The following is a 21,925-nucleotide window of genomic DNA, read 5'->3' as shown; positions in this document are numbered from 1 at the left end:
AAACATGCCTTTATACTCTGAGATAACTTGTCTGACTGCTGCTGTGTGCTGCAAGTGTTATTAATCTTAAGTTTTTTATCTTGGAACCTCACAGTTTCTCGTACATGCTGCTTCTATCTAAAAAGTGTTTCAAATATAAATGCACTGGACAAACTTTCTAGGAAAACTGTGAATAAACCCTTGCTGTGAATGGCACATTGCTATTTCAGGTACTCTGTGTGTGTGAGAGAGGGCATGTGCATAAAATCTACTTAAATGCAAAGTTTCTTGTGATGGAACTGGGTTTGTGCCCTTTCTGATACATAAGTACCTATACAGAAGGGTTGAAAAATATTGGCAATGAATATGTATGTGTTAGTTATACGTTGTTTGGCTTTTTTTTTTTTTTTTGAAGGACAGGGAAGATTATGCAGGGAGTATGACACAGACATCTCTAACATGGGAGCAAATGGGCACATAATAGGCAACTGAAAGAAGTGCTCCAGGACCTTGATGGGCTGACTGACTGTGAAAGGGCAATGAGCAATGACAAGTCCAGTTCTCTCTTTGTTTAGGGCACCTATGCAGGTCTGACTTGCCCAGTGTGGCATCTATAGGGCAAACAGCCCAGCCAGAGTCCTGCACACCTCCAGCGGCACTTTCCTGCAAGATTAGATAATAACTAGAGCTGGCCTCCAAGGAGCGTAAAGTAAAACTAAGTTGTAAATCTAAAAAGTAATAAGCATAATTGCTCGTAAGTATTTGCATGCAAGAAAAGTAAGGCACTTTACTGATAATTTGCCAATTACTAATAAGTTGCTCTGCAAAGATCCTTGCCAATTACTAATAAGTTGCTCTGCAAAGATCCTTCTTCCGCTAGGGCTGTGTGATAATGAAGCTGATAGCCTCTCTCTATTCCCAGCCAACCAGCAGCTGGAAATCATGCCAAAACCAAACCAAAGCCTGAAATGGGTTCTGCTACTCTCACTTCTGTGTTCCACTGTGACCCAAAAGTTATAGCAATTATTCTTTCCGGTGAGTGCCCACTGCTGCCTGTGGGATGATGATGGGGCTCCAGCAGGGCCATAGCAGCATGCAACCTCCAGCAGGTCTGTGCTATGGCACATTTGAAAGCTTCTAGTCTTTCTTGTTAAGAAGCTATATGAAGATGTTTGTTAAGTTTGGTTGACTTTTAATCTATATTCTAAGTGGGTTTTTTCCCTGTAGGAAAGGATAACATGATTAGTATGTTTCTGCATTAGGATGTTTCCTGCTGAATTTTAGGGCATTTTTTATGTTTGTGTTGTACAATATATACATACAGAGGCCATAATATTTCAGCTTTGGAAATACCATATTATGGCTTTGATTTATGCTGTGATGACAGACATAAGAGCCCACTGAAATCAGCGTGGCTCTGGATGGTTACCATGGTTCTTCTGCGAGGCTCAGATGGATGGCTCTGCTTCTATGTTAATATCTAAGATGAAACAAAGGGAATTAGATTTCATGTTCTAGGAAGAATCAATGCAATTTTCATGTTCCAGGAAGAATCAATGCAATTTTCATGTTCCTGCTCCACTCCCCATTGTCCTAAAATGCAAAGAAAGCTACCTCCTCAAAATGTGAACTGTCAGTGGAGATATATGTTAGAAATTAAAAAAAATATATATATTCCACTGCTGTGAATGTTGTTGTAACAGCACTGGAGTGATGTGCTGTTGGAGACATGTGCTCCTGTAGATTTAAACATTATGTCAATCAATCATACCTGCTCTAAACAGAGTTAAGAGACAGAGAGCTTTCATCAAAGGCCAGAAGAACCACCCCCTTTATTGTCAATGAGATTTTGATCAACTCCACTGCAATGAAATACAGAGGATTTGTTAGCATTAGGCCTCCACAATTGCTAGTACCTGGTTGCTAACCACTGTTAGCAGCAATTGATAGCCATTTTACAGAATTTCTTCAATTTTAGACAATGCTTTAAATGAAAGGCTAGAAGAAAACACAGCACTTGGAAAGAGGAGGAGAGGGTGTGGGTAGTTACAGTACCAAACTACAGAAGAGCTGTATTTCACAATAACTGTGCTGCTGTGTGTGCTTGGAGAAATCACCGATTGTTCTTTTATCCCTGTACTGCTCTGAAACATTTACAAGAAACCCAGGAAAACAAACCCAAGGAAGCAGCAGAACATGAATTCAAGAGCAGAATGGGATTGCACAGGGAGATTCTACGCTGAACCAAAACATTCATGTTTTGGATCATCGAGAACCAATGAAGTACAATACTGGCCTGTTCCCTTTCTCTTCTTATGTCTCCATTTTGTTTTGCTTTGCTTAGCTTAGATTTTTTCCTTTTTGGAGCCCTGCAGGGAGGAAAGAAGGAGCCTTTGTTTTAAAAAGCCTGAAACCAACAGTGGCCCATTGATCATGATTAAGTCTAAAATAATACGCTTTTGCTGACCTGTTTGTAGCAAATCCAAAAAATTTTATGTTATACCTACTGTAGCCTTGGTCTGCCCCCAGATCCAGTTTCTTCTCCCTGAGTTTCTGATTCTGGAACAGTAACTTTAAAAGCCCAAATATACCTGTGTGTTTGCAGGGCTGCATGTGAAAGCACCTCCCCTTCTGTCCGGTGCCTAAAGTGCTTGTTGGTATGAGAACAAATTTTTCATCATTGGATGTTCTCTTTACCATGCACCCTCTTTTCTTTGACAGACTGCTGTCCCCATAACGACCACCTCTGTTGTCAATAACTTCCCCAGATGGTGAAACAACACACAGGATAGCAGTAATTCTCATAATAAGACTGGGGGGTTGTGTACAAATTGTAAGTAACCATGCCATGATGTGCATGGGCCCAATTCAGAGCTTCCTGAAGTCTGTTTGAATCTCTCTGCTGATTTCAATGATCATTGGTTTCTTCAGGGGCTGCTTCTAACCTTTTGAAGGCAAATTTTTAATGACAAAATATAGAGGCTTAACCCTGTGACTCTTGGTAGTCTAGTAGGCTCTAATGAGTAAATATGCTGATGGATTAGTTGCAGAACAAATGTGCTTTAAGAGAATAGTGGAGAGATTCACAAAAAAGATGCCTTTTTGGCACCAAGCCCTTTATCCTACAAACGGAGAGTGTTAGGTGCCTTGGTCCTGCTTCTGCCCATTCTCAGTCTGGGTCTTTACAGAGACCCACACGGCACACGCAAGCAGCGTGCATAGCCCGATCCTGGTTCTAAGGATGTGTGCTCAGGGAAAACCCCCTTCAAGGGTCTCCCTGTACCAGTCTCCCAAACTGCTCATTCAACTCACCAGTCCGGCTTGGAGTTTATGAGCAGATCACATGCACAGACACAGAACAGAGAACACAATCATATGGAATATAGTTAAAAACAGAATTTAAAAAGAAGATAGGACAGACAGTGGCAATCAGTCACAGGGCTCAGCCACACAAACATACTGACCAGCAGCCTGCTTACATGCAAACAGTCCTTTTTATTCCCCTTCTCCAATCCACCTCAATCTTTTTTGTTCTTCCCTGATATACCTTTGTTCCTCTCTTCCTTGTCTTTGGCCTTTTCTCTAAGCATCTCGTAATAATCCTGTATCATTTTAACAGGCTCCTGTTCAATCCCAGTGTTTCCCTCTCAGGCACCTCATTATAAATCCTGTTCTCCTTTATGCAGTAGTCCCCTTAGGTTGCATAGCTTACCAGAGAGTTTCATTTGTTGAATCCCTCAGTAGGTTTTGCACCAGGGCAACAGCTAAATCATTCATCTTTGATAGTCTTAGGAGTAGCTGATTCAGATGAATTAGGTTTTCTGGATCTTTGTGTTTATTCTGAATAACCATTAGCCAGATATTGTTGCAGTGATCACAAATCTATCTATTCTGCATGATTTCCTCCCTTCAGAGGTGCTTATTTAATAGCATTTTCATTAGGTATCTCATTTGGACCAGCCAGATGCATTGGAAAGGGGTGAGAATGCACTTAGTGCATTTTTCAGCAACTCATCCTGCAGCACGCATTGAGTCCTCAAGCAGAGATGATACCTTGCAATTTTGACTGCTGCATGTTTCAGGCCACTTGGGAAAATCAGTTTATTCCCACCACATTTTTACTGAATTTTGTTACCTAGGATAGCCTTTGGATTCTGTGCACGTATATGCTATTTTTTAATTCCTCACATTTTTTATTTTGCATACAGCAAAATGCATAGAGCTGTGCCCATGCATTTACTTGCATGGGAAAAATCAAATACATTTTTTTTCTTGAGAAGAGACAACATCTGTGCCCGGTTGTGGTGAAGTGGCGGGCAGGCCCTTGGCAGGCTTGCCGAGGCGGGTGCCTAGTGGCAGTCATGGCCGGTGCCTTCCAGCAGGAGCCCCTCTGTACAGTCCCCATGCTGGTCTGCTCCCATCTGCAGGGCAGTGTGATGCTGCTTCTTGATCCTGTTCACAAGCACAAGACTACAGATCAGGTTGAGCAGCGCTGCACCCAGCAGTGCAAAAAAGGCTGCAGAAAATAGGCTGCTGTGTTGCAAACATGAGGCATACAGCCCTAAACATATAGGAAAATGCCTATTGTAGAAATCTCATGTTCAATGCAAGAAACTTGTCTGGTCTGTGCGAGGGTGCACGTGTAAAGGCGTGGGTGCACAAACAAGTCTGTACGAGGGCTATTTGGACCTTGAAATCACCGCTTTGCTCAAGCATAACGTACCTTTGGCTGGGAAGTCAGGGGTGAAGCTGAAGGAAAGATTCCCTTTGGCAAGGAATAACCATTTTCTTTGCACGTATTTCTTCTGCAATGCTGGGGAAAGAAGGGAGCTGAGAGCTACCAGAAGAGAGCTCATCACGGAAAGCTGCCGGCCGCGGTGCTCTTCTCTCTGTAGTCTGCAGTTCAAGAAGATTCGCATCTGCTGCCATCCAGAGCTTGGGGAGGGAAACTGACTGCTCTGCCAGACAGATTTTAGTTTAATACATAACTTGGGACTCTGGACCTGAGTGAGTCAAATCTTCCTTTCGTGCAATGGGGCTTTTATTACTTTTCAGATGGGGAGAAATTGGGAGTTTTTGATGCCATCCTGTCAGCCACCCAAGACCGAACAAAATCAAACCCCAGGAGATAGTGGCTTTGCCTGCCCTTACAACCTGAAAGTTCAGCCACAGCTTGGCTTCAGAGACATATTCCCAGTTTTTCTGTACCAGATCTGCTCATCGCCATCTCCCTCACATGCCTTTTTTTTTTTTTTTCCCCTTTTTTGTTTCTTTCTTTCTTTCAGGGTTGTATAAAGCATTAAGAAACTATAAGGAATGAAATACTTCTCTTCATGTGATCTTCACACAGGACTTTGTGGTTTTTTTGCACTATGATGTGTCTGGGGCAAAGTCTTCCTCAAATCTTTGGCTGCATAGAGCACAGTGTTATCTTACAACTAACTTAAAATGGAAGCCTGTGTTTACCAGTTTCAATGCAGCCTGTTAGAGATGCTGAAATACTTTTGTCTTGGGACTGACAGATAAACTGGTGTTAATACACGTTAGGTTCATTGAAGGGGGGGGATTACGGGGGGGGGGCATTTCTTAAACAAGCGTTTTATTTTGCAAAACCATTTGGTTTGTACAACACAGCAGCAGTCCCCGTTGGGAGCTAGCAGGTCCATGGGACGGGGCTCCTCACGGCTGGGGCTGCGCAGCTGCAAGGAAGCCACCTAGGGCTCAGTCCCACCAGGCACTGCCCAACTTCTAGCTCTGTGTAAGGACAGATTTTGGTACTTGTGCACCGAGGGGAGTGTTTTCTGCAGCGGCCACTTCACCAGGGCCCAAGGGGATGTGTATGGGGATGTGTATGGGAAAGTAAAGGTGCGGATGTTTCGCCTACTTCTAATCCCGGAGCGGCTTCAAGCCTGACAGGGCCCGACGCCAGAGCGCAAAATGGCGGCTGCCAGGGCCCAACATGGCCGCCGCCGCCGCGCAGCCTCCCTCGTGACGCAGCCGATCTAGGCACCCTGCGCGAGGACTTGACGCGGCGTCCCTGCCGGTCCCGGGCCCCTTCTCCTTGCAGCTCGGCCTGCTCACGTGACGCGGCGCCCGGGCCAATCGCCGCGCTGCCGCGCGCCGGTCCCGCCTCGCCTCGTTGTGGTGGAAGGCGCCATTGAGAGAAGCCGCCGCCGGGCTGTCGCGGCCGTCAGCCGTCCGGGGAGCAGGGCCCGCCGCCGCCGCCACCGCCGCCATGGACTACGGGGAAGGTGAGGGCGCACCCCCAGAGCAAGGGTAGGGCCCGGCCGCCGCCACCGCTGCCGCCGCGGGGCCCGGCCGCATCTCAAAATGGCAGCGGCCGCTTTGTTCCGCGCAGGACGGAGCCCCCTCATCCACCTCCTCGCCGCCCCTCCCGGGTCGGGGGAGCTGCGGCGGCGGCCGGCGGCGGGAGGGCTGCGCGGGAGGAGGGCCCTCCCGGGGGGCGGCGCGGGCGGGCGGGCGGCGCGGGCGGGGGCGGCCCTCCGCGGGCGAGGCGCCCTGGGGCGCGGGGCGAGCGGGGGGCGAGGGGGAGGCGGCGGGCGGGGGCGGCGCGGGCAGAGACGGGGGGAGCTCGGGGCGAGCTCCGTGAGGGGGTCGTGTCAGGAGACTGGAGATCCGACAGGAGAGAGAGCCGCCTCTTGTTGCGGCTCCCTGTCTCTCCCCTCCAGCTCTTGCTAAGCACTAAGTCATTCTCACTGACCCATCCTCTCCAGCTGAAGACAGAGATTGGAGATTCCCAGATACCCCCATGCATTGTGGTGTGAACATGCCCAGTGGGTCAGTCTCAGGTATGAGCTATAAATACGTCTAACCTGTAAAAAGCGTTGGGGCTGAACAGTCAGTGTTGACAAAAACAAAAAACAAACGGGTTATTAAAAGTACGTAACATGGTTTGACTGCACATGTTGTTTTCTGGAGGAGTTATAACTGGCTGGGAGTGAGACTTGATTTTCATCTTGGGCATGTCAACATGAACTCCTGCACGTTCCAAATCAAAATCGTGAGATCAAGGAGTGGGGATGGGGGGGGAAGTACAGACTTTTCTTATGATGATGCTTTTTGCATAAATCAGTATTTTGTTTTCTTATGGACTGCTGTATTTGATTCTTGCTACTTCTATTGAAAGAGGATGTTTCCCCCTCTTATACAGACATGGAAAAAACAGAACCTGGAACAGCTTGGTTTTTTTTTTTTTTTTTTTTTTTTTTTTTTTTTAAGTTTACCTTAACTAATAGTTTGGGAAGGAATATAGAAAGCGCATAAAGTAAATGTGATACAGCAAAAGCTAGCTTTTGCTTTTACACTATCAAAAATGCAACATAGATACAACAAAAAGGAATGCACATATTTTTGTAAGATGATTAAGGTTATGAGTTTAGTAAGACTCAAGAAATGATTTGACATCTCTCACCAGCATGCAAGCAAGTACTAAAAGGATGTTAATATAAAAAATTCACCATAAACTGTACCCAAGCTTCGTTTACAGACGTCATCACATAAGCATTTGCTGTTGGATCTCTTGATACTCTCTTGCTGGCTGTTATACAGAAATAACACGTTGGATTACTGACACATCTTTGATTGCACTATGATAATTTTTATGATACATTCCTTGAGTCTTAGCTTTTTTGCCAATGATACTAATTTGCATTTATCTTTCTTCATAGTAAAATAAATTAAGGCTATGGCCCTGTTTTTTGATCTTGTGTATTGATTCCAAATTAAATGTCCTTTAGATTTTTAGTAGAAAAGGATTCTTCTTATGGGGCAGTTTAAGTATCTTATTGGAATATTCACTGTAGCCATTAACCAGAACCTGCTTTTCTGAGATCTAATGACAGTAGTATTAAAGTAAATCCAGGCTCATCCTATGGGAAGTAACCAATTAAATGTATGTTGTACAATTAGATTGGTTGTTTCATGTACCTCTGTAATAATAGTTGTCATTGTGATAATTAAGCTTTCTATTATTCATAATTCTTAAACAAGTTTAATTATGATGTATGCAGCTTGAAACATTTAACATTAATGTTTATGCAGTGTATGTACATTAGTAAGGCATGTGTAAACCTTTGTCTTACTGTGATTCTGTACAGTGGGCTAAAGGCTATTTTGTAGGGGTCCAGTAGATGGCAACAGAGGATGGATGTTGAGAGTTTTCATCTTTGCCCAGTGTTCATTTGAGTTCTTGGCAAGATTCTTCCTGTTGGAAACTTTCAGCCAGTGTGAAGCACTTTTCATTGGGTGGCTGATGACTGTTGTAATTGCACCATTGTCCCTTGCTGATGACTTGGTTTGAGGTGGAGATGACATGGCCTGTAGAATAAATTCTGTTAATATTATTAACAGAAATGTTATTAACTATTCATGTTAACATTTTGATTACTGTAACTATTGTCCTTTTAATCTGGAAGGGGAAATGGCTTTTACTGCTATTCCTAAAATTCATCTACATTGTTGGATTGGTTCCTTGTTTTGCATGGGACTCAATGATGTGTCAAAACTCCTCTATCTAATGACAAGGTTGTGAACTTAAAGCAGGCATGCTGTTATGAAAAATGTAATGTGCCTGGAAAAAATGTTGCTTACTATTGCACAATGGATCCTTAAGCTTGTTGTAGTCATTGTGGATTATGAATTTAAAATATAGGGAACTTCAGCTTGTTTCAAGCTAGTACTTCTGGTTTTTTTCTTTTTTTTTATTGTTTAAAGGTTATTTTTATTTTACTGAAGTTTATTTTTTCATTTATTATTTATTGCTGCAAGGTCTTTCTCCTTTCTCATCATCCTAGCCTTTTCATGTGCTCTACATGGAGAGCACTATTGAAAATTATTTCTCTTCTTTGTGCTGTGAATATGGTTTCAATGTTCTCTGATCTTAAGCTTTTTCTTTTAAATGGAGTCCTTTGTACCAAGGGATTCTGAGTCTTATCTACTACATGTTTAACTTTCTAGTTCTTTTCCTAAGGAAAATTTGATTTTTCTTTGCTGCCTATTGAGATTTATTTTGCAGCTATTTTAAATGATCTTTGCACCAGATACAGCTTTTTGTTTTTTTAATCTGAAGGAGTACATGTACATCAACATTTTAATTTGTAAATTGAACATATCTTTCTTAGTGTCCCATTCTTTTTTATTTTAGAGGTAATATATTTTTTCTCCTTTGACATAACTCTTTTCTCCCCTGCCCCTGTAGACTTTAAGTATGATCTAGAAATGAAAAGTGAGATCGTTCTTTGCAATTCTATTTCTGTGCTTTAGTTCAACAGCTCATTCATCTATACTGTATTTATGCAAGAGGTTGCAGATACCAAAACCTGATTTATTCCTTCAGCAAACTCTGTTTCAGATACTTTGTCAGTGCCTTCATCAGTTCAAGTGATTTACTCTTTCGTTTTTAAACTTTAAGAGCAAATATGAACCGCTGCTTTTTTTTTCGTTCTCTTTTTTACTCTGTAGTATACATAGATACACAGATATAATATTTCTTCAAAGGTTTCTTTGATAAACGGTTACTATTTAAACTTAAATGAAATACTACACTTTTGAATTTTCAGTTTGAGACACTGCAATACAATTCCTGGTGGTTCTTTTCTAGTGGTTAAGCACATGTTCTCCTAGCATGTGAAACAATTTCACATTTAGTCTAAATAGTTTGCAGATTCTGCTACAGGCAGACAGGCAACTTCTGCGTGTCTCGGCTGGTGGTGACAGCTAGAGCTAACATAACGGTGAATGGGGAGCAGGCTACAGGCAGGGGAAATTGTTCTGTGCAGATACAGCTTTTTTAATGCTCCATGTCCCTCTGTCTTGCTTTAGTTAGGAGAAGAAGAATCTAAAGTGTGAAAGAGGCTAATGCGAATGGATTTTGATGTCTGTGGTTGTGAGGTTTGTCAACTAAAAAGCTATTTACCTTGAGATTGTAAAAATTAAAGCTGTGCGAGTGATTATTTTTCAGCTACTACATTCAAAAATTGAAATCCTTTTATTTTGGTTCACTTAAGTGAACATTTACTGTTGTCTTGTACGTTTGCCACCTTTTTAGGATAAAGCCTATCTGGAGAACAGACTTTCAGAGTAAAGAAAAGCTTAATATCTGAAGAAATACTGCACTTAATTTGAATGCATTCTCTTTGTCAAGCTCTGTGCATGAAGTGTAAAATCTATAAATCTTCGGTAAAGTTTGCTGCTGACAAAATGACTGAACCAGGAGGCCAGTGGTTGGAAAGATAGGTTAACTGCTTAGCAATCTGAAACAGTTAATGAAATAGTTGGAAGGAGATCATAAGATCACCTTCATTAGGTTGGATCAAAGATATGTCTGTCCCACCTCACCAATATCCAGTACGTCACTGTCCCTTTGGAGATGTGGATGGAGTTGTACAAGTACTCCTTCAGTATCTTTATATGACTTCACTGGTTTGCAGCATGGGGGGGTTTCTGAACCAGAGACATAGTCTTTGTGTTTGACATCCTTTGAATTTCTTGTCAGTGGATTTATCTAATTTCTTTCTTAAATCCATGTAAATTTTTAGTAACCTCTTGTCACAGAGCAGTTCCAGGACTTAAGTATCTGTTTTGTGAAAAAAGATCCAATTAATTTTTTAGCTTTTTATTTTTAAGTTTCATTTTCTGCCTCCAGTTTCTTGTAGTAGAAAATCATGCAAGTGATCATCCCTCTTCGCTTCTTTGTACCTTTTGTATCCCCTGTTAAACCTCTTCAAATGTGAGTATATTATAATGTAGGTGAATGCAGTGCAGTGAGTCTGGAAAGGATGAGTGAGTTGTTCACTGTTACGGAGGAGGTGGTTATGTCCTAAAGGCAGTGATTTGAGGATTTAGGGACTGGCATAGCTCTACAGCAAGACTGCTGATGTTAGATAACGTGAACCATGGATAAGTAAGGAGAGTGTTGAGCAAAAGTGGATGTCAGAAGTTATCCTGTGATTGTAAAACATATTTTAGTATTTGCTTTCATGCTAAAAGTTTTAGACTAAAAATTTATTTCTAAACTATGCTTCAAACCATTTTTTGGAAGAGTTCTTCTGCACGTGGATGCTTTTATGTTTTTCCCACTAGTGAACTTCTGGCATATGGTCACTACTTCCTACACTGTAATGGAATTGGATTGCAGTGGCAGGAATCTTGACAGTCTTTTGTGTTCTTCGTTTTTGAATGATTTGATTCACCTCTTCAACTCTTAACCTAATTACCTTTGTGCCATCTCAGGGTCTGTAGATAATAGGGAGCTGGTGAAACTAGGGTAAATTATTGGGTGCTTTCAGGTCAGGTATTTCAGTTTTTGGAATGTCAGTGTCTTTTGATTAGATATACTGTATTTAAAAAAAACAAACAACCAACCCTTGGATCTGAGATTGACCATGGGATCATCTAACCTTAATTTTTGTGAAGCTGAATTTATTTTATTGACTGCCTTACTCTTTTTACTGGCCTGCATCTTTACGTAGGCAGTCTTGAGGGTATGCCACTGGATTAGGTGGTAGATCATGCAGTCACACCAGAGAGGAATATTAGATGTTTCTATTGAAAGCCTCAGCCATTTTTTTTAATGAGTAACTTTTTGCAGTTTAACTTGATGCTGTGCAGTACTACATGATCAGTATTTTGCAAAGCTTTTTTTGTGCTTTGCTGCAGAATCTTTATTGTATGTTCGCCATATGGAAAGTTGCAGTGTGACTTCCATGTTCAGAGTTTTTTTTTTTGTTTGTTTCAGAAGTATCATCTTTAATTGTTTAGAAAGTACCTATGATCATTAGAAGAAAAAAAAATCACGAGGAGATCTTCATTTGTTGGAGTCTCTATTCAGGCATGCTAAGAACATCTGTGTAAAAGTGATACAGTCAGCTTAATACCATCTGCAGAACTCTTGTTGTTGACACATGTAAGAAAGTAAATTACAGTGGCTGCCTGGTGCTAACAAGAAGCAGGTACAAACAGGAAATAGTATATATACTTATTTTCATCACTACAGTTATTTTCATGCAATGATATGCATGGAGAATTACTATGTTTCTTTAAACAGGAAAATTCCTTACAATTTCAAGTGAGTTTGTTGTTGTGTTCTGGAAAAGTCAATGGTTTACACTTGGAGATTTTGAAATGTATAAAGTCCACTCTGACAAGAGAGAGTATAAGTCTTTGTGTGGTTTTATTTTTATCCTTCCTGTGTTCGCTGTGTTTTCCTTCTCTAAGTTACCTTTTCTGTGAGGCTTGACTTGCCAGGCTTTCTTTGTGTTATCCAAAAGTTAGTGTTGGTTGGTACCGGGAAGCAGTTTTGGTCACTAGAATGCCAGTGAAGTCCAAATTGTGTATGTGACAGGAAAACAGTGGATCATACTCATTATGCAGATCTATGACACTGTTTTAGTGCTTTGAATTCGAGTGGTTGTTTAACCAGAACTTTTACATAGGACTTCCAGTGTTGAGGAAGAAGGTGGCTCTTTTGCCAGACTTCATTACAAGATACAAAGAGGTCACGAAGCAACATCAGTTCAGCTATGAAACACCAACATAGTGCAGTTGGTGAACTGCAACTCGGTGCTTATTTGGGTGGATTTTTGTTTGTGCTAGATGGGAGAAAATTCTTTTGTTTGACTGTAGCTTGTATACAGAGTCTGCACTGCAGCACGACAGCTTGTAACCTTGACCCAGGGTCTCTGTCAGTGTGAGTGAAGGCTTCTTGTGGTATTCGATGTGAGCTGTGTGTATTATTAAAGGGTGGGAAGTGGCCTTAATCTCCACTAACTTTGACATGTTCTCTATAGGGCTTCTTCATTTAATTCTCCTAATTTAACTTGCATCCAAATTCCAGCTGATGGAACAATAATCCTGAGTATCCACTACTGGGAAAAAATACAAACTTGATTTCAGTTAAGAGGTGCTCACGTGATGACAAAGATACACAGCTTCCCTAAGCACTGTGTCGAAATTGGTTTACAACTGGCAGTTTTGTGTTTTGTTTGTAACACTGTGGCAAAGAGTAAACCTTTTACTTAAGAATTTAAACTAGATTACTTAATAAGGCTTCTTGCTTGCTTTCTTTATAAACATTTTTCTGCTCTTTTTTTAGACATGGACCGTGATTATGGGCATGGAGGCTATGGTGGCCCACGATCCATGGACTCTTACCTTAACCAATCCTATGGGATGGAGAGTCATGGAGGTGGAGGCGGAGGAGGTGGTGGTGGTGGTAACAGGTAAAATAATCCTTCAGTTGTCCCAAGAATTGATCAAACCCAATTTAAGTTTAAATCATTCTGTCTTCTAACTTAAGTGTTCCTGAGGCATGTTGTTATGATTTTATATGAACACTTTCATTCTGAGTCTTAATGTTCGATAAATACTGGCAAATACTAAACTGTAAGAGTTAGATTCTTGTAATAATCAGCATTTTTGTGGAAAAGCTTGACAGTGAAACAATGCGTCTTTTGAATGAAAATGCAAAAAGTTTTATTTTTCAGTAATGACTAGCAATTTGTAGCTGATTGGCCTGACATACCATTTCTGTCATAGCAGACTAGACCTAACTGGTTTAGTACCTTAGACTGAATCTATCAACATTCCGTTTTCAAGGAACATTTAGGGTATATGTTCTTTGGTTTGAATGTGCAGTGCTCAAATGATCTTGGTATTGAATCTGAAAGTCATGTCCAGATTATTTCATTGGCAGGTACTGATTACACTCAGAACTGCGTACACGTTCTGGGCTGCTTTGCAAGATGGATTGGTCTAAAAATAAAAATTCTGATGCAGTGGTCTTAAAGTTGTGTATTTAATGCTAGGATACTATTACTGTTGCTCTTTCAGATAAAAACCATAGGGAGCAGCCGATTTGATTTAGGTTTTAACATTGTATTCAAAGAAGCATGCTTTTCAGAGTAGTGATTCTATCTTGGAGGAAATAAAATGTGAAGAAAACTTAGATAATCTGATGGTTTTCTTGTGTGCGCCCTTGAATTCTCTGGCTGTAGTCAGACTACTGTATGATTCTTGTCTGTAGTCACTGTAGTGCCACTGGGCAAGGACAGTACTAAGTAGGGAGGCTGGAGAAGTGTTGTGTTTTGCTGCACGGTTCTGTTAAACTTTTTAGTTAAGTATAATTTGTTTAATGATGAACATTAAGATTGACTTAAAAGTCTGAGCAGAGATTCAGGAATGAGCTGTACCTACCATATAGTAATCTGCATATGATTGAGGTTGAATGACTACTTCAACACCGAAATGTCTCTTGCCATGTAACGTTAATATTGTGCATGGGCTCTTTCTGTAGATAGTGTCATTTTCTCTGTAGCTTTGGGTCTTCTGAGACTAACATATTTTAAAATGAAGGCATTCAGTTTACTGTAGATACAGTTAGTAATTTGAGTCTGTTCTGGTTTATATTTTATCAGTCAAGGGGTTGTCTTTCCCAACTCCCACTGAATCGCCCTATTATAACCCTTCAGGGACACTAATGTGTTTCCCTTCCAAGTGGTTACAAATATTGATGATTTCTAGCCTGATGCTCCCTTTCCCCACCCCTGGTAAAGCAAACTCTTGGTAAATAACTAAAGATTTCAGTTCCTTGTTACCCTACTATGAAATTCCAAGGACTGTTGTCTTGTCCACTATGCATGCATTGGGTAGACTTTAAAAATCCTGAGTTGCTAGACTTAATGGTCTGCAAGTGAAAGATGGATACACTGAAGATCATGAACTCTTTGATTGGGAGACTGAATTTTACAGGAAAGAAAATTTCCAAAAAGTACAAATATGAATGGAAGAGCACGTGTATTTTTCCTGTAAAATTAGAGCTGTGGGGTGTTTAAGATTTACAACTGTACCACTTAAAAAAAAAAAAAAAAAAATTTTTTTTTTTTTTTCCTCAGTTCAGAACTAAGCCGCCTTTTAACTGCTGTTTAACTGTTAGAATATGAGGGCATGATTTTGAAGAAAGGAGAGTTTGACTAGCCTATGAATGTCTGCAGGTGATTATTTTTGTGAGACTAGGGCTGGGCTCTAACAATGTTTTAGTAAATAAATGTTGCTGAAAATTTTAAGTAAACAAAGTTCAGGCATACTGAACTTTAGAATTGTTTGTAGCAAAAATGGCTCAGATAGCTTTCTATCTGGTCATAGTGTGATTTGCCCAGCCCTAATCAAGATTAAACAATAACACAACTGTACGGACCAGTATAGTAATAAATTGATTTTAGTTGATAAATGTCAACTGATAACTTGTCTTTTGAAATGTATAACATTAGTAAGCTTACTTTTTTTTCTCCTCACTGTGCAACTTTTCCAGGTTTGGACCTTATGAGTCTTACGACTCCGGGTCTTCTCTGGGTGGGCGAGATCTGTACAGATCTGGCTATGGTTATAATGAACCCGAACAAAGCCGCTTCGGAGGTAGTTATGGTGGTCGATTTGACAACTCCTACCGGAATAGCCTTGACTCTTTCGGAGGTAGAAACCAGGGCGGGTCTAGCTGGGAAGCACCTTACTCCCGTTCAAAATTGAGGCCTGGGTTTATGGAGGACAGAGGAAGAGAGAGTTACTCTTCCTACAGCAGTTTTTCTTCACCCCATATGAAGCCTGCACCTGTAGGCTCTCGGGGGAGAGGAACGCCTGCTTATCCTGAAAGTGGATTTGGAAGCAGAAACTATGATGCTTTTGGAGGACCATCAACAGGCAGAGGCCGAGGCCGAGGAGTAAGTACAGAATCTTTTCAGATTCTTTTCACTAGACACTCTTTTAAACCCTTTCAAGACCACTGCTTTAAAATGAATGCACTGTTCAGTACAGTGTGGGTTTTTTGTCCAAGCAAACTATCATGGTTGATGACGATGTTGTTTACCCCCTTGAAGCTGTCTTCAAGTAGAACCCAGTCCCTCTTTCTGTTGAAAGTAATGAGTAATAGAAGACTAGTTGATAAGGTTTGTTAAATCTCTCCTTTTGTTTGAAAGGTGAAGAAAAAAGTAATAGGTTTGGTCTAAAAGGGATTAAAAGGACTTTCATTTTTCCTTGTAAACACTAGCATCTTTGCTGCTGGTGGGGAAATTCTTGAATATTGTAAAAGTTTAATTCAAAGTCTTTTGAAGTTTTGAGTAGGTTAAAGGTGCAATGTATAAGCAAAAAATAAAACCCAGGTTGTGAATGCTAGAGTAGTTTTTGTTTCCTGTAAAGGTAAAAGTTGAGCTAATTCTTTAATATGTTGAACACATGCTTTAGCAAACATCAAGTCTTCTTTTAAACTTAATTCTTACTCTGACTTGTGTACTGGAAGGGTGATGGGGAGGAAATGACAAAGGTGGGTGGTTAGCAGTTACAGTGATACTTTTTCAAAATTAAAACATGGTTAAAGGGACATCATCAACTTGAAATCAGGTCCTTTCACAGAATTGAGATTAATTTCCAGATAGTGTGCCTAGTCCTGTTACTTGTATTTATTTTGTTTTGAAGACTTAATGTTCTAACTCCTTTTCAGTGGATTCCTTTCCAGTGTAGGACATAAAAACTGTATGTCCAAGAAACAGCAACATTAACCGTACACACAATAGTGGATCACAGTTTGGAGAAGTAATGCGTGATGTTAAATGAACTAGGGAAAAAAAAAAAAATACAACAGAAGAGAATAAAAAAAAATCCTGAAGAAGTACTAACTTTAAGTTGATGGTGTCCCTTTATCTTGGTTTTTTTAATCCCAATTCTGATTATGGTTTTTTTTTTTTTTTTTTTTTTTGAGAATGAAGAGTTCAGTCAATACTTTTCTGCCTGTGCCTCTAGGTGTAACTTACCTTTTAAAATTCTTAAGCGTGCCATATTTCTTTGGGAAGCAATTCTTTAATATTAAATCATGCAGCTTGTTTGTAGCTTGAAGTGTAGAGGAAGATTATTTTTTACTGGGTCTTTTAAATGCCTAATTGCGTGGTGCTTTTGTTCCAGAAAGTCTACTTTGCAGCATTCTTGAGTACTATAGTTGCCATATTCAAATTTTAGCTCAGATTTGCACATGGCTGCTAGCTAGCATGTAGCATGGTATGAGAAATGGATTCTAATCTTTATGTTTCTCTGCTTGTGAAGCTGAAAGTGTTAGGTTCTTAAGCTTGGATGCCATCCTTTCAGAAGATCTGAAAGTTTTGTGCAGAGTTACAACAAAGTAGCCTTATTTCTTTTTTTTTTTTCTTTTGAAATTTATCTTTTTAGTCCTTTATGTAATAAAGGAGAATGTAAAGGCTAAACTACTTACCATACGTAAAATGCATTGCACCTTTAATAGATAGACTGTCTGTTATAAAAAAAAAAAAAAAAAAGTACTTGAAATTTTCCAAGTCCATACTTCATGTCAAATTTATATGTGTACGGTGTAAGTGTACATGCTAGGTAGTTCTGTAACTATCTTAACTAAATAAATTAACATGGAGATCTTTTGCATGGACTTCTGATTAAGAAAAGTGCCTGTTTTGGTACATTCTGTCTTGTCATTTAAAATTTGCTTAAAAAAAAAAGTCATACTTTGTGAAAAGTTTGTTGAAGTTATTTTTATGTTCTTTTAACTTTGATAGTGTAATACTAATTCTCTTCTCATGGCTATACAAATATTTCTGCTTATCCAAGTCAGCCATCCAGTCAGTGGGCTCTTTTCTGCCCTTTATTACTCAAATAATTGAGTTAATATTAGGAAGTATGTTAGTGCTTTTGAAAACACTGCAGCTACCTAAATTCTCCCTCTTCAGATTACTCATTTATTCCATGTCTTCAGAGAGGTAACTTTTATAAACAAGTGTCCACAAATGACTGTACAGCATTTTAGAAATAATAGAAAGTTTTAGTCTTTCAACTGAATTTTCATTCCTATTTCTGCCATGTTTTTGTATTGTTCCCTTCAGGCCCAACTTCTAAATTCTGAATCTATTGAATTCAGTGGAGAGATAAGTAAAGAATGAGCTTTCTTCAATTAATCACTGTTCCACACTGGACAACCTTCTTTACTCAGTTTTCAAATCACTGCTAATAATTTGGCATAAAGAAGCAGGGTTTTTGGTTTTTTTGGTTTTTTTTTTTTTTTTTTTTTGTTGTTGTTTGTTTGGTTTTTTAAGGGCTGCTGACGAAAGTGTCAAAAACTGGGTTGGCTAGAGACATGTTCATTGTCTGGACAATGGTTCTGAATAAGCAGAAACACAGTTTATACATATATATTCATTCTACTGCACAAACACCCACAAAGCCATTGCACAACACAACATCAAACCCGGAGCTTAAATTTCCCCTGCATTTTGCTCTAGAACGCAGGTTATACTTAGTTCACAGTTTTATTGTACCAACTAATTGTTTTATTTCTATAGATTTCATATACTAATACCTTTCTCTTGATTTCACAAATTTTCAGCATATGGGAGACTTTGGAGGAATGCACAGACCTGGAATTGTTGTTGACTATCATAACAAACCCAGTCCTGCAGCAGTTGCTGCTAGAGGAATAAAAAGAAAAATGATACCACAGCCATATAACAAACCTGGTGGGACATTTATCAAGAAACCCAAAATGACAAAACCTATTTTGAAGCTGAGCCAGAAAAAATCACCTAGTAAGTAACAAGTGCTAAAACTCTTAAGTTAAAATTACTAATACTTTTTATTTATTACGAATTATTTAGTTTTAATATTGAAAAAGAGGGCTGTATGTGCTGTTTTGTAATTCTTCATTTTCTACCTTTGAAGTATTCCACAACAGATTTCCTGAATTTACTCTTCTAACTCTTCTACTGCAAAGATAATTTGCTGAATGAAATTGAATATTTTGATGCGTTTAAATATATACTGCTGAAGACTGTTTCATTCAGACTTTATAATGATACTTCTGGAGGCAAATTTTCACCACTGAAAATAATTTCAGATCTCAGGTTGCCTTAAGTGACAATGCCTGACAAATACTAAAATGTGCCCTTGCATGAGCCTGGGCCCTGCTATCCGAATACTTTGATGGATATAAAAAGTAGTACATCAGCTGCAATGCAGCTAAAATAAAGGCATAATGTGTGGGTGAAGAGGAGAGGGAAAGGGAGGCAAAATGAGAAAACAGTGAAAATTGTTAGAGAATAGTTTGAAAGGCAGAGAGAGATTGCTCCTTCTTGTAAATGAAATGCTGTAATGAAGAGAAGAACGGGAAATATGATAGATAAACTGGAAGTACAGATTGCAAAGTACTAGTGGTGCTTGGTTTGTTTAGCTTCCCTAAAGATGTCCTACAACTAATAATTTTGATGCTGCAGGCAAAGCTGGAGAAAAAAATCACTTACGAGGTTTGAATAAATTACTTGCTTTGAGGGAATGTAAACTTGAGTATTAAATATTATGAACAGCATGTACAGCAGTCAAATTTTAGTTTTTTATGCTTCTAATTTCCTCATTAATTTGGATCTGCAGTGTGTTTTAGTTTGGTTTCAAATCACAGCTGAAAAATGTTTAAAATTACTTTAACTCAAAGCTTGCAAGGTAAATGCACAGACTTGGCAGTAACTTCCACATGAAAATTTTATTTTTTATTTTGTAACTCTAGTTCCACTACGGTGTATTACAAAACTGTTCCCTTAACTTTAACTTCAACAGTACTGTAAAAATTTTGGGCACTGGGTGTATAGAACATGTTCCTCTGCCTTTTGTGTAGGAAACATTATTGCTGGACTTGCCAGCTTTGTTGTGTCGAAATGGATCTGTAAAATACACCTCCAGGTATATCAAAAGACTTGCATCTCAAAGGTCTCCCTCTTAGCTCTTCCTCTTTTGGTACTTTTTTAGGTTCTCCTTTTCTAAACTACCTTCAGACAGAGCACTTCCAGTTGGTTATCTGTTCCCCCTCACTGATTTCAACAATCCAAGGACCAATGTACTATATTATATTGAAGATACTTTAAGAATTGGAGTAGATAGCACCTATTAGAATGCACTTTAATCAACCTGTCCTGTGGCTCTGAGATTGGGGGAAAGAAACTGTCGGGTGGCTTAAGACAATTTTCTGAAACTTGAATTGAAAGATGCTCTAAACAGTATCATGTAGTTGAAAACTAAGAAGTGGGTGACAACTACCAGAAAATTGGATGCAATTGGTATATAATATATGTATGAAAATATATCTCAAATTACAGTGTCATTTCAGTCTTGAATTTCTTGTTTTGTGGAGTTAGATATAGGTGATCGCTTCTAGAAGACTGTTTAGTTTATATTCCTAAGGATAACTGATTTTACATTTAGTATTATTACTAAAATATGATAAATTTTAGATGTAGACTGTCCTAGCTGCATAACAATCTGAATTTTTTTCTTAAACATCTTATTGCCTTAAAATGAATTGACAGTGACAGCACTCTTGCATTATTTATTTCTTCCTCATTTTATGTTTATAGACATGAAGACGTCCTTCCAGGATTCTACGATAGAGGTAAAGATTCCCAGAATTGGAAAATGCTTGTGATTCTTTCAGAAGTTTGCATGGTACACCTTAAGACAAATAATCATTAAGCTAGAGTTATAAAAATTAAGCACCTAACGTTATAAGTTTTTTCTAAACATAATTTTTTTTCTTTACTTTATCTAAAGCTGTCTTATTTTGGTGGCAGTCTGAAATCCGTACTGATTTCGAGTGAAAGATACAGCTTGTGCAGATAGCATGGAAAATGAATTTAAAGTGTATTTGTGGACCCTACCTATTGTAATGCACAGAGAGCTGTCATATGAACACATCTCATGTTGTCATAGGTAGTCAGCTTGAATTCATAAACCTATGACCTGCTTGGGTGGCTTGGGAAATTAAATACAAGATGACAGGGAGGTTACTAAATAGCAGTGAGGGAGAATGGATAAGACATAAGACACGTTAAGGAGAGAGGGTAAATAAAAAAAGAACCAGTGTTAATAGGTGTTCTCTGATAGGGCACAGAGATTAGTTCCTACCTACAGAAAGACAGTGGCAACAACATGCAAGATTGTGTTTAGTAAGCTAAGCCTGTATATATATCCTTGTTCCATGTTGAAAGACTGGAATGATATTTTCCTTTTTGAGTGGGGGTATTAACATATTCTCAACTAAGTATTTAGAAGTCTGAATTGGAAGTCAGAATATTTATGTAGAAGACAGAATTTTGATTGTGAAACTAATTCACAACGACTTCAAGGCATTAAAGAGGAATGCATAGCTTGAAGTGTTTGTACACTGAGTCTAACTAGATACTCAATTTGCTTTCTTCCGTTGTCATATTTGATAAAAATAGTAAGTAACAGATTGTTGGAAATAAAGTAATTTGCTCTGTCTTCTGGATTTAAAAAGGCATTGTTTTGTTGGGTTTTTTCTTAAAAAAATTATGGATTTGACTTTATTAGGAAATTGAAGTGGACACAAGTGGTGCAGTTGTTATATATGAAGACTTTACAAGAGATGCGTATGATCTTGGATATCAGACTTTTGGAGGTAAGTCAGTTTGCTTTGTCAGGTAAGGTGTTGTAGGTATTGTATTTGTATGAATTTGAGTGAATAGATTTAGTAAGCCTGTACGTATGACCTCTAATAGTTATTGAGTAGCATGACTTTTTTTTTTTTTTTTTAAAGAGTATCTAAATTTAGGCCATGGAGAAGATGATTGTAACATCCATCCATCACTTGTTTTGTTCTTTACATGCTTATCGTCTGACTGCTTTCTGATCATCTCTGTATGTTGTCGTTTGACTTTTTTTAATTTTTGTGAAATTAATGTAAATGGTCTTCTGCCATTCCATTGCTTAAATATTGTTTATCCCACCAGTTCCTCACCCACATCCTATTATTTATCCCATTAGCTGATCAACCTCACCCTTAAATCCTAGGTGAGTCGCTTTTATAAAAGTTGATTTAGTTAACTCGGAGAGCTGCTCTCAAGAGCAGGGGGTCTATTTC

The 21,925-nt window shown here is 39.1% G+C and overlaps 1 protein-coding gene across 2 annotated transcripts in view; it reads left to right on the top strand.

The window, feature by feature from the left end:
• The first annotated feature begins 5,983 nt into the window (after positions 1 to 5,983).
• Positions 5,984 to 21,925, top strand: part of ZNF326 (zinc finger protein 326) — a 29,835-nt gene continuing 13,893 nt past the window's right edge. The window contains exons 1-7 of one of the 2 annotated variants that reach the window (XM_030033845.2): positions 5,984 to 6,230; positions 6,714 to 6,788; positions 13,091 to 13,217; positions 15,305 to 15,710; positions 18,389 to 18,587; positions 20,403 to 20,437; positions 21,376 to 21,463. In XM_030033845.2, the coding sequence (XP_029889705.1) occupies positions 6,215 to 6,230; positions 6,714 to 6,788; positions 13,091 to 13,217; positions 15,305 to 15,710; positions 18,389 to 18,587; positions 20,403 to 20,437; positions 21,376 to 21,463 (946 nt within the window). In that variant the 5' untranslated portion in view covers positions 5,984 to 6,214. The remainder of the gene's footprint in view (positions 6,231 to 6,713; positions 6,789 to 13,090; positions 13,218 to 15,304; positions 15,711 to 18,388; positions 18,588 to 20,402; positions 20,438 to 21,375; positions 21,464 to 21,925) is intronic. The other variant, XM_030033846.2, reaches the window with a different exon arrangement.

This window comes from Aquila chrysaetos, chromosome 12, assembly GCF_900496995.4.
Source record: "Aquila chrysaetos chrysaetos chromosome 12, bAquChr1.4, whole genome shotgun sequence".
In the NCBI taxonomy this organism is placed as follows: domain Eukaryota; kingdom Metazoa; phylum Chordata; class Aves; order Accipitriformes; family Accipitridae; genus Aquila; species Aquila chrysaetos.
Note: the sequence above shows the minus strand (reverse complement) of the source record. Positions and strands in the feature narration are given on the sequence as shown.